The sequence below is a fragment of the Galeopterus variegatus genome, unplaced genomic scaffold (genome assembly GCF_000696425.1).
Source record: "Galeopterus variegatus unplaced genomic scaffold, G_variegatus-3.0.2 Scaffold50, whole genome shotgun sequence".
Taxonomy (NCBI): Eukaryota; Metazoa; Chordata; class Mammalia; order Dermoptera; family Cynocephalidae; genus Galeopterus; species Galeopterus variegatus.
Genome location: NW_007726161.1, coordinates 173,353 through 186,158, shown reverse-complemented (window position 1 = coordinate 186,158; position 12,806 = coordinate 173,353). Strand labels below are relative to the sequence as shown.

Here is a 12,806-nt window from a genome sequence, read left to right as displayed (position 1 = left end):
GTGAGTTCTCGCTCTATTAGTTCCTGCGAGAGCTGGTTGTTTAAAAGACCCTGGCACTTCCCCCCTCTCTCTCTGGCTCCCTCTCGCCATGTGATCTACTTGTACCTGCTGGCTGCCTGCTGCTTTCCACCATGAGTAGAAGGAGCCAGAGGCTCGTGCCAGATGCAGCTGTCCCAGAATCGTAAGCCAAATAAACCTCTGTTCTTTATACATTATCCAGTGTCAGGTATTTCTGTTATAGCAACACAAAATGGACTAATACAATGTCCCTCCCCAGTTGAGCCTTCAGATGAAACTGCAGCCCCCAGCTGATAGCCTTATGGCAATTTCATGAAACTCTGAGCCAGAGGCACCCATGTAAGCCACACCTGAGTCCCTGATCCTCAGAAACTATGAGATAATAAATGTTGTTTTAAACTGCTAAGTCTTGGGGTAATTTGTTATGTAGCAATAGGTAACTAATACACCTTCTCATCTGAATACCCCTTCAATGACAGTTCTTCCTGCATCCCTCCTTGAGCCCTTAGCTATGGCCATACTAGACTGGTCTTCCTAATGGGCCAAGCTGATTCATGTCCCCAGCCCTTTATTCATGCAGATCCATCCTCCAGAAGTCCTGGACCACCGACCTAACATATTCCTCTCCCAAGACTCAGCTCCAGTGTCACCTTCTCTGTGAAGACTTCAGTCATTTTCTGTGCCCACTGCAGCCTGAGCAGTTCCTATTAAAACAAAACTAACACATCCCCACCTTGGTTCATTTACAGGTCTGTCTCCCCTACTAGGTTGTGAACTCCAGAGGGCAGGACCACAGTTTGATTCTTCTCTGCATTATCTGATGGTCAGCACAAGTCTGACACAAGTCGGTGACACTTTGATTAGTGAATAAACAATTGAGTGACTGGTTTCCCATTCACTCAATCTGTCCCCCATGCCCTGTCTCACCAATGCCATCTTCCAAGGCTGCACACTTTCCCACTCAAGAATATAAAACCCAAATTGTTATCCTCCCCAAGAAACCAGCCTTTTCTGCCAACCCAACTTCCCCATTTCTTTTCCAGAATCATCACCTCCCCACAAGCTGGCATTCCCTGTTACCTCTGACTCCTTCCCCTCCTCCCTTTCTGACTTGGCTTCACATCACACTGTTTCACTGGCAGAATATCCCTTGGCCATACCCCTCTCTTCCCCAGCACTGTGGACACACAGTCCAGCCTGTCTTCATCTCCTGAGATTACTGTCCCAGCTCCCCTACTGATACTGCCTCCTGTCTCTGGCACCCCTGTTCATCCATCCAGGGATCTTGAAAATGCTGCCTCTCTCAGAGGGCTGAAGGAAGGAGCCACAGAGATGGTAGAGGCAACAGCACTTTATCAGGTGAGGCTCACTGCATCCATCCCCAGGCTAAACTTTCACTGAGTATCCAGGGCCCCTGGAATAGGGTCCAAACTCTTAGTCTGGCATTTGAGGCACCCCCAGATCCGGCCCCAATCTCTGATTCCAATGGAGAATGCAAGAGGAAGTGGCACAAGTAGGCTTCAAACCCCCTATACCACCATCACCATCACTGTGCATACTGCCGAGCACCTGCTGCAGGCGGGGCTGTGTATATCTCATTTCCTTTAGTTAACATCTACAAGCACTTCCTGTGCACTAGAAACCATTACGAGTGCTTTACATGTCTTAAGTCCTTGACTTTGCACACCACTTTATGAAAGAGGGTTTTACACTTGGCCAAGGTCACAACCGAAAACTAGCAGGGTTGCAATTTGAACCCAGGTCTGTCTACTTCACAGCCTTCTTCCCATCATATAGTGCCTTTCCCGAACTTCTTATGGTTACAAACCACCTTCATGATTCTTTGCTACATTCCAACACCACCTGTAGTAGCGTTTACATGATATTTTTTCTTAAATTAACTATGTGGCATGGTGGTTAAGAGGGTCGGCTTTGGAACCACACTACCTGGGTAAGAATCCCAGACTCTCCACTTACTCTCTGTATGAGCTCTCTGAGCCTCAGTTTCTTCAGTACTTTCCCTTACAGGGTTCTTGTGGGATTAAACGAGTCAAGTCATACAAGCGCTCAGCACACAGGAAAAGTGGAAGTCATGGGGCTCCGCTCACAGAAAGATTGCACTCCCTTCTCCTTGAATCAGAAGTGACTACGTGACTTGCTTAGGCCATTGAAATGTGCATGGAAGTTAGGCGTGGGTCATTCCAGATGGATGCTTTAGAGCCAGTATACAACCTGCCACACTCTTTCCTTCCTTCTGCTCTGATGATAGCAACATTCCAAATGGCTCCTTCAATCACTTGGCTCCCAGAGGGAGCAGTCCCAAGCTGACCCATGACAGACATGTAGCGCTGAGTGAGAAACAAACTTTTAGCATTTTGCCACCTCGGCATGGCCTGGCCTATACCAACTGATAGCATAAAAGCTCAATAAATGTTAACTTATTAGCATATCAGAGTTATTTATTATACATTTTCTTAAAAAGGGAACCATATCACTTTTGCAAATGAAAAAAAAAAAAACACCACTTACCATCATTAATCGTCATATAATAATTAAAATGAAAAATTATCCTATGCCAGCCAAAATCATCTGGTATGCCCTCTGCAGTACGTCACGGATCATCCTTCAGGAGGTGCTATTCAAGCGCCTCCCTCTAAGATGCTGAATAGTGGCTGCAGGTTTAGAATCCCTGGCCACAGAGTACCTCACGGTCAGCTCCAGGCCTTTGCCCTCGACAGCCTGAGCTCCAGCTGCCAATACCAGCTTCGTGCATTTGCAGGGGTACCTGCCCCACTGTGGCCCTTACCTCGGCAGACGGTGCCATTCTCCACAGCCTCGAAGCCCGCTTTGCACATGCAGCGCCCAATGGGCACCAGCCACTCGCCATCCCCGTTGCAGTAGAGCTTGATGGGTACATCCACCTCTTCAGCATTGGCAATGCAGCTGCCCCGGGCAGCCACCAGTGATGTGCTCTCGGCCCCTGACAGAGTCTCCTGGAAGATGGCGCCGTTCTGGATGATGCGGGGGCACTTGCGGTAGAAGACGCGCACAGCAATGAGGGACATGCAGCCACCGTAGTCCTGGAAGGCCAGGTAGAAGCCGCTGCGGGACACAGGTCCGAAGCTCCGCACCTCGGTGTTGATCTTCATGACCCGGCCACCCAGATCCACCTGGGAGAAGCTCTCATCTGCTGCAATGGTATCCACTTTCACCCATGGGTTCTCCATCCAGTTGGGGAAGGTCTTGGTGGCCGAGTCAAAGTCAGCCTCATAGTAATAGAGGTTGAAGGTCTCTTTGCAGGAGCCAGGAACACTGGGGATGCTGCTGCAGTCACGCACCGAGAACTTCATCTCCACGTGGATGCGGTGGGCGCCACGGCGCCGGATGAACTTGGTCCGTAGCCAGTTGTTCTGGCTCGACTCAAACACGTTGCACACCTGGTACGTGCGGATCGTGTTCATGTTCTCATCGTAGCCACTCACCTCTTCCCACTGTGGGTGAAATGCTAGTCAGGTGGGGGAGGTAAGTGCTCAGCCCCAGCAAATGCCCTGTCTAAGGGGGGAGACACAGACTCTGCCTTAGGGAATCCTCCAGTAGGATGATGGAGACATCAGAAAATTCCCAGTCTGATGAGAGAGACGTGGCCTTGGGCCTGAGGAATTCCCCAGGCTATAAAGCACACACCCTGCTCTTGGTATACCCCTAGTCCATATGGGACAAGTGGCCCTTACTGTCAGGGGTTCAATAATCTGATGAAGGAGACATGGACCCTGATCCTGGGAAGTTCCCACCTGGAAGGGAAAATAGGAAGAACCCTGCCTGTAGGGAGCTCCTTCTGGTGAAGGTAGACAGCTTTGTGCTTGGGGAGCTACCAGTCTGATGGGAAAGATAAAACTTCTGCCTTCTGTGAGCCCCTGTCTAACCAAGGAGATACAGTCCTTGCTCTTGGGAACTCCCAGTGTGATGGTGGAAGACAGTCTTCACTGTTGTCAAACTCCTAGGGTGATGGGAAGACAGGGTCCTTCCCACGAGAGCAGCTCTGCTCTGGGGCTTTCAGTGGCTAAGATTTCCTGACAGCTGGCTGCCGTCCAGTACCTGGAGGGAGACGGCCCACCCTCCCCAGGTCCTGGACTGAGCTCTCACAAACCCAGCTGAGAGGTGTCAAGGCTCACTGCTGGAGGGGGCTGGGCCAGACGATGGAGAGTTGGGATGGGGAGACACAGGGCCATGTCAGGTCCTCACAGACTCTCACGGGCCAGGCTCATTCCCACGCCAATCCTTCTCTCACACTTTTGCGCCCTCCTTGAGCACCGTCTCTCGTCTCCTCTGCAGCGGGCTCTCCCTCTGGCTGCCTGCTGTTTGCATTCTCTAACTCACCCTTGGGCCGTTGGGGGCAATCTCCCTGGGAGAGGGCCTGGCACACTCAGCCCTCCTGGTCTGGACTCCCCAGTGGACTGAGAGCTGCTGAGGGCAGCCACCCATCCTCTCCTTCTCCTGTGCCCCCCTTGGTGCTGGGCTGGCTTCGCCTGGGGTAGACCCAAAAGAGCTCCAACAGCAGAGTCCCTCCTCCTACCCGTGCCAGGCTTGGAGCTGGGTGCCCTAACAGAATCTCATTTCTTTGTCATGATTATCACACGTTGTGTATATGGTTATCCCCATTTTACAGATGAGGGAGTAGAGACCAGAGAAGTGAGTTCACTTGACCCACATCACAGACCCAGACCCATTCACGTGGTTGCCCATGCTGCCTCGAAACACAAGTACCCCAACAACGTTTCAGGGGTCCTGGGTTCTAGGCTCAGCTCTGCTAACTTGATGCATGGCTTTGGGGAAGTCACTTCCCCTCCCTGGGACTCTATTTCCCCAATTGCCAAATGTGACTGTTGGGGAGTGGTGGGCGGCAGCTGAGGTGACTGTGGGAGAGGTGTCACCCTCAAGTGGGCATTCTTCGTCCTGTTGCAGCTCTCTGTGCGGGGTGGAGCATGGGCTGCCAGCCTGGGGAGGGCCGCAGGCTGTGAAGGGTGAGTGCATGTGGGGAAGGCTGAGCTGGTGCTTGCTGGCCCAGCCCCTACTTCAGTGGCGACTATGAAGCTCCCTACGTTGCATTTAATTTTTTTTTTCTTTCTGGTGGCACCATGTGACAAAGTCAGCCCCTTGTTACCACCGCTGCTCTTCTTCAGAACTTAATTAGAGCACTTAATTAGAGCACTCTGCCTTTCTCCCCTCTCTCTAATTAACATGCGGAGGCCCTGCAGCCTAAACACCCCAAATAATTGCGTCCGGGGGCCCTGCAGCCCAGCCTGGCCTCATTACTGGCAGGGTGGGGCTGTGGGCCCAGCCGCCTTCGCAGATGGAAAATTGGTGACAAGAAAGAGCCACAGAAAGAAGCCTGACCCTAGGGCCCTGACTATTGAGAGCACAGGCCTAGGGGTGTGTCGCGGGGGGAGGGAGGGAGAGGGAGGGGTGCAGCTCCCAGGGGGCAGCAGCTGAGTCTCAGTGGAGGAGCTGGGGTGGGGGAAGGAAAGGGATAGGTTGTAGAGTCCAGAGTCCTCCTCAGAGACCAGGGGGATGAGGAGTGAATGTTCAAATTGATGACAATGACAATGATGATGGTGACAATTATTATAGCTACTCTTTATTGGGAGTCCAATCTATGGCCAGGCACTGTGTAAGACACTGGCAGGAAAACCTCACAATGGTCCCATGAGGAAGACATTATTATCACCATTTTACAGATGAGGAAACTAAAGCTCAGAGAGATTAAGGAACCGGCCCCAAATCACACAGCTGGTGAGTGGCAGAGTTGGGACAGAATTTCAGGAGTGTGCGACCCCACAGCCTATATTCAAGTGGGCTGGCTGCTGTGGGAAGAAAGAAGAATCTCAAATTATGCCCAATCTTCTTCTTGAGGAGCTCACGGCATAGACAGGGGCTCAGACTATCCAGCCCAAGGAAGTATGAGAAAAGAGCCCAAGTAGGGGATCCTTGTGTCATAGGGACCCAGTCCGAGGCAGAGAACACTGGGTCACAGCCCAGTATACAAACCTGAGCCCCCCAATTTACTAGCTATAGGGCCCTGGGCAGGTGGCAACACCTCTCTGAGCCACCGTTTTCTTATCTGTAAAATGGAGGTAATTCCTCCCCATATGGTTGGAGATGATGTGAATAAAGGGGCTTCATATCGTATCTGACACCGAATGGGTACTCAGGAAATGACAGTTCACTTTCCCCTTAAAATAGGAGAAGTGAGAATACCAACTTCTCAGCTTCACCCCGAGGATTCCATGGGATAAAGGCTGAAAGCACCCAGCATGTTGTCATGATAACTGGTGCTCCATCAATGCTAGGGGATTGGGAAGGTGGGGCTGCGAGAAGTCTGGCTCTGGGCTCTGAAGTGGGGAAACAAGCTGGAAGGTGAGGGGGCATTCAGGCCCTGCAGCAGAGCCCCAGGTATCCCGGAGGACCAAGCAGGGTTTGGGGACCACTGACTCACCCCTGACGGAGGATGCACCATCCAGCCCAGCTCAGCCGTAGCTGTAGTGGAGTCCATCAGCGTTTCTGTGGGGAGAGCAGAGAGTCATCATCCCGCCCTGTCTACAGGGCACTATCAATCACACTGTGGGGGGGGGGCTCTAAGACCCCCACCTCTGGAAGTCCTTCTTTACAGAGCCCCACCTACTTCCGTTGCCCCAAGCAATCACCTGGCTCTAATCCTCCGGACTGCCCTCTCCTTAGACCCCGCCTCTCCACTCCATAACCCTGCCCACTCCCACAGCCTAGCCAATCATCTGATTCCATTCCTCTATGCCCCGCCCCTCTAGAAGAAGTCCTTCTTTACAGAGCCCCACCTACTTCCGTTGCCCCAAGCAATCACCTGGCTCTAATCCTCCGGACTGCCCTCTCCTTAGACCCCGCCTCTCCACTCCATAACCCTGCCCACTCCCACAGCCTAGCCAATCATCTGATTCCATTCCTCTATGCCCCGCCCCTCTAGAAGCAACTCCAGCCCTTCCAGGCATGGTCAGGCCCCACACTCTCAGCCAATTATGTCCCACTAACCTAGGTATTGTCCTTTCCCTCCCTTTCTGGCGGGGGAGGGTCTTAACCTGGGGTGTTTGCAGAGGGTCTACCATCAACCAAACCTTTGATATTTTAGGTCAAACTTTGGGTATCTGTTCACTTTTCAGCTTCCATCAAATTCTCAAAAACTGGCATTAGAGGGGCCCCTCTTCTGTCCCAACCCAGCACTATCAGTTACCCTTTCCCATCCCTCTGCCCACACATCCTGCCAGGGCACCCTCCCCCCTTCTCCAGGAACCTGGACTCCTCCTATGTCCCCATCCCTGGGTCCCCTCTCCCAGAGCTCAGCCAACTCTGCCCCCAGGATAGGGCCCTGGGGGTGGAGGGGTGTTGGAACCAAGCACTGTGCCCAGTGGGGGCCCAGTTGTCACATGCCCTCTGGGGGTCGAGAAATCAGATCAGCTTCTGAACCAGCCAGGGCCCCACTTGCCTCCCCTTGCTCCAGCAGCTGGAGGGACAGAGCCACACAGCCTAGGGTGAAGGAGACCCACAGTGCCCTAGAGATCCCCGTTCATCCCATGTCAGGCTTGGGACCCCTCCCCTCTACCTCTTCCCTGCCACTGGGGCTTCAAAACACCTTTTGAATTGAATTGCAATGCACTGAGTGGATTTAAATGGACTCCTTTCAAGCATTCATTCAACAAATACATCCTGATGCCCATTATGTACCAGGCACTGTGCTAGGTACCCTGAGAGAGAAAATGGTGAACATGAAGACCCTACTACAGAGTGATTCGCAGTTTGGTAGTGGAGATGAGCCATGAATACAAATAGCTATGAGAGAGTGGGTAGAGAGACCTAGAAGGTCACAGTGGGACCTTCCACGCCACCTAGCTCAGCGAGAGTAGACGAGAGACCTGTTTGCTGCTAAGCTCCAACTCTGTGCCCAGGGCAGGCATCAATAATCAATCCCCACACTCTGTAGCCACACAGTTTCTTACCACAGTGTTGCAGGAAATGAATTCCAACCATGCGAGATTGCTCTCCTTGGTCCAGCCCAACCACCTCATTTTGGAGATAGGGCAACTGAAGCACAGAGAAGGGAAAGGACTTCCTAAAGATCATACAGGAGTTGGTGGCAGAGTGGGCAGTACAGGTGTCCTGCCTTCTACCCTATAAACTTCCAGGAACTTGAAATTAGTTTGATGGTCTGGGCCAGATGAATTACAGCCAGGAGACCGGGGGAGGGTGCCCAGTGTGCAGGCTGCTGAGAAGGTCCAAATGAGAGGTAATGGGGGCTTGAACTATGGCAGGGGCAGTGGGCATGGGGGTGGGGATGGGAGGCAGCATTTGGCCAAGGTGACCCCAGTCAGACCCTTGAGCTGACAAGAGAGGATGCAGAAGTGTCCCCATGACCGCCTGTGGATTGAATTTGCGGTCACTGAGTCCCTTTGCACTAGGGGCCGGCCCAGAAAGGAGGGTTGGAGCGGGGGGAAGTGCCAGGGACGGTGGAGCCAGTGCCAAGGGCATCTTTTTGATGGCAAATTGGAGGGAAGTTCTATTATGCTGCTTTGGAGCTGAAAAAAGGGTTCCTTTTCACACTCCGAATGCTACAGATTTTTCTTCCTGGAGAGAACAAGGGTTGAACTTTTAACCTGTTTTCTCTCATCGGCCTCAGCCAGAGACGCGCCAAGCTGGGCTCTCTGCCTGGGCCTGAGGAACAGCTGCTGGGAGCTGCGTTGAACAAGGGAGAGGAGAGACTCTGCTTGGGACAAGAAAGGGGTCGGGTGGGAGAGGCAAGCCCGCCAAGCAGGTGGTCCCCACCCCTTGGCTGGATTCCTGGGCTGACCCAAAGGCCAAGCACTGGGGGATTCCATGGCCCAGAGAAGGAGGGGCTGGGAACTGACATCCTCATTGTGAGGGTGGAAACTTGGACCGATAGAGGGCAAGTGACTTGCCAAAAGTCACACACTAGAAACTGGGACTCAAACTCTGGGCTCTTCAGAAGCTCAGGCCAGGGGGTTCCACTGACCCCCTCTCCTTCCATCACACCTGGCTCAACACATGCTAGTGGGGAACAAGCAATGGGAGGATCTCAGAAGGTCTGGAAGTAAATGTACTGGCTGGTTCACAGACAGGAAGGGACTGAGAGGGGATGTGAAGTTTGCAGATCCCCTTGGAAGGAGGCAGGAGGGTGGGCACCTCTGCTCCCTTCTTGCCATGCCAGTCCTGGGCTTTGCCTCGGAGACTAGCTCTGAGAAAGCTGTCACTCCTCTGGGCTGTGACAGGAAACAGCACATGGGTGCTCTCCCTGAAACTTCCCCGGGGCCTTTTGCTTTCCAATTTTGACACCCCCCTCTACACTCTGCACAAAAGGCAGGTAAGCAGAGAAGACAGACCTGGGGTTTGAAGGTCAGAGAGACCTTGATTCTAACTTGTCACTTACTTGCCTTGTAACCTTGGACCTTTCTAAGCCTCAATTTCCTCCTCTGAAAAATGGCCACAGTACCTTCCGAGTGTGGATGTGAGGACTAAATGAGAGGGCAAGTGTATTAGCTTGGTGCCCAGCACAAAGCAGATCCTCGGTAAGCAGCAGCTGTTATTTTTAGATGGAGTGTGGTGCTTTTTGGCCCACCCAGTGTCTGCACACACATCACTTCCTTCAGGTTCATTAGGTGGCCCCTGAAAGTGAGAGCAGGTCCAAGAGGCTCCAGCTGCCTGGCTCCCTCACACCCCAGACTGCGCTTGCCAACATCTGACAAACATCAGTCTCTCTCTTGACAGGCACAGCCTCCAAAGAACCCTTCTCAGGCCTCTGATGCTTTGGGGATGCCCTGTTTCCTCTTTGTTCCTCTCAAACCAAGCACAAAAGTCATACTCTGTTCCCTGGAAGAGTCTGGAGCTAATACTTCTTACCTCAGTAATTCATGGGTTCAGGAAGCCAAGCCCTATTTCTGCCACCAGCACTTCCTTCCTCCTCTTCATAACACCCTGACATCTCCTCCCTAACCCCAAAAATCTCCAAAGGGAGAATTCAAGTTCACTGAGACCCTATTTAGAGCCAGAAACTCACCAACATTCTCACAACAATGCCAAGAGATACTTGATACTGTTCCATTTCACAGATGGAAAAACCGAGGCTTCCAAAGGCTCAGGAACTTGCCCAAGGTCACACATCCATTCCATTCACAAGCTGTGCTCCAGCTGCACAGACTGTGTGGTGCTCTTTCTCAACCCTGTACAGCACACATACTATTCCTTCTGATCTTCTGCCCTCTCTAATTTCTTTGCCTGCCCTAATGCTCCTCATCTGAAGTCTCAACTCAGGCCACCTCCTCCAGGAAGTCCTCCTGAATCCACACCGCCCCACAGCTCTTCAGCCACTGGTGTTGTGAGATGTCCCAGCATTTGCAGGTATCCTGGGTGGTAACTGCCCTTGCTTGGTGTCCTTTCCAATGGTATGTGGTCCTCTGAAGGGCGGGTGCTGGCTCCTGTTCTGGACATGGCCTCCCCCCCGCATCTGTAGGGCCTGAACACATGCTAGTGTTCTGCTCCATCAGGGCTGCCCAGACTTGGGCCTTTCACATAGACAACATTCATGACTTCAGCTATTTCCATCTACAACCTGTACTATTACTTAGTTAGTATTTTTCTTCCAATTGACTCTTTTTTCTAAGTGCATTTTAAAGAGAAAAAAAGTAATCATTATAAATGGAAAACCAATATCACTTGGCATAAAAAGAAGGCAAATAAACACAAGACTGTTACAATTAAAATTGTTCATCTGCAAACCACCTATCATTATTTCACTTCCCACGCTATGAGGGCCACTGGGCTACATCCAGCTGCCTCTGAAGTGCTGGGAATGTCCCATTCCCATTCCAATTGTGACAATGACAATCCCTCATGCAGAGGAAGCTGTTGTCACTGTACACAGATAATTAATCACTACATAATGTGACAAAGACCACAACGGGGATGTGCATGGTGTATTGTGGGTTATGGAAACTGGGTGTGAAAGGGGAGGGAAAAAACACCCAATTTAGGGTGGCTTCCTGGAGGAAGAGCTGCTTGAATGGAGGCTTGAAGAATGCATTTGGAGGGCGTGAGCTGACACTGAGCGGGGAGGACATGCTAGGCAGAGGGCAGCAGTGGCAAAGCCAGGGAGGTGGGTGTGAGCGTCGTTCATGGGAATGAAGCAGTGGACTGAGAGCTGAGCCTGGAGAGGTGCAGCAGGAGCTGCCCAGCAAAGGTCAGCAGCTCTCCGAGGTCCCTCTGCTGGACCATGCCCATCTGCCCATCCTTGCCAGCCTTGTTGGTGCCACCCGCCCCCACTGCCAACACTGTCATTTCACCTGCCCCTGGGCCATTCCACCTCAGCCAGCACCAATGAAACATCCAGTTCCCAGGCCTTGGCTGCTCTAAGTGCCCCAATTAAAAAATCCTAATGGATAGATGAGGAGAGTGAGGCCACACAGATGTTCAGCATCCAGGCAACAGCTGGCACTGGGGCCACCAGCCCAGAGCGCCTTCCTCAGTGGGAAAACAGGGTCCGGGCCATGGAGTGGCTTTGGCCCTAGCCCCACTGTACCCACACCCCGTCTCCTTCCTGGAGCTGCACAGAAGAAAGCAATCAGGAGGCCCTGATTGCACAGGCTGGGGAGGCCCAGCGGCCCCTCCGGCTATGTGTGAATGAGCAGTGTGCATTTCAGAAATATTTGAGCTAAAAGAGGAGACACACTGAAGTCGTTAGTGTTAGGCTGACAGGAGGTGGCTGTGTGGGGGCCCCCTGCTCTCAGGCTGGGGTGGGTGGTTGCCCCTTGCTCTCCAATCCACTCTTGGTCAGCTCTGTCTTACCCCCTCTTGGGCCACAGACACTATTTGCACTAATGTCAGTATGTGAGAGTTCCAAAGACATGAGGAGGGAACCCTCATTAAGCATCTATTGTTGTGCCAAACATTGGCCGGAGCATTCTAAATGCCATTTCAGGCTCATAACACCCTACAGGGACATACTATTATTAATCCCATTTTACAGATGAGGAAATTGAGGTCAGAGAGAGGAAGCAACCTGCACAAAGGCACATAGGCTGGGTTAGGATTTGATCTCACATCTATTTCCATATCTGTGTTATTTTAAGACATCATGGCCATAGCCTTAAAAAACAGACAACACAAAAGAGTCATCGGGGCTTTTGTGTGTGTGTTTATTCTCTCCATTTGTGTGGGCCTGTATGAGGACAGTAGGTTAAAGAGGGGAAGATAGCAGGGGAGAGGGGCACAGACTGTCCAGGCTAGAACCTTCACTTTGGCACTTTTTCATGTGCACCTGCAGGCAGGCCAGTTCTCTTCTCTGAGCCTCAGTCTCTACATCCATAAGATGGGTCATCATGAGAATTACGTGACATTATGGAAGTGCATCCTGTTGATCTGCTGTCTCCTAGGGCCCTCATTCTGGCGGGGGTCTGTGCTGCCTTGCTTACCACTGTATCCTCAGCACTGAGAATTGGGCCGGGCACATAGTAGATGCATCCAACTTCCACATGGCAGCTGGGTGTGATGTTTCTAAAGCCCATGTCTGATCACTTATTAACTGATCTTAATGCCCTTCAGAGCTCTTGCTGCATGCAGGATAAAGTTCTAGCTCCTGAACAATGTACTCAAAGCCCCAGCTAACCAGGCCAGCTAATTACCTTCCAGCCACTCTCTTCCACGCCCCTTGTGTCCAGTCATCCTGAATTTCCTTCTGTTTGCAGAAGGCACTATAC

General features: G+C 51.9%; 1 protein-coding gene across 2 annotated transcripts in view; it reads right to left on the bottom strand.

The window, feature by feature from the left end:
* The window catches only part of EPHB2 (EPH receptor B2), a 126,304-nt gene extending 119,719 nt beyond the window's left edge, over positions 1-6,585 (bottom strand). Inside the window, exons 1-2 of one of the 2 annotated variants that reach the window (XM_008572785.1) lie at positions 6,512-6,585; positions 2,825-3,509 (exon numbers count right to left, since the gene is read on the bottom strand). In XM_008572785.1, the coding sequence (XP_008571007.1) occupies positions 2,825-3,509; positions 6,512-6,568 (742 nt within the window). In that variant the 5' untranslated portion in view covers positions 6,569-6,585. The remainder of the gene's footprint in view (positions 1-2,824; positions 3,510-6,511) is intronic. The other variant, XM_008572778.1, reaches the window with a different exon arrangement.
* Between the last annotated feature and the right edge of the window lie 6,221 nt (positions 6,586-12,806).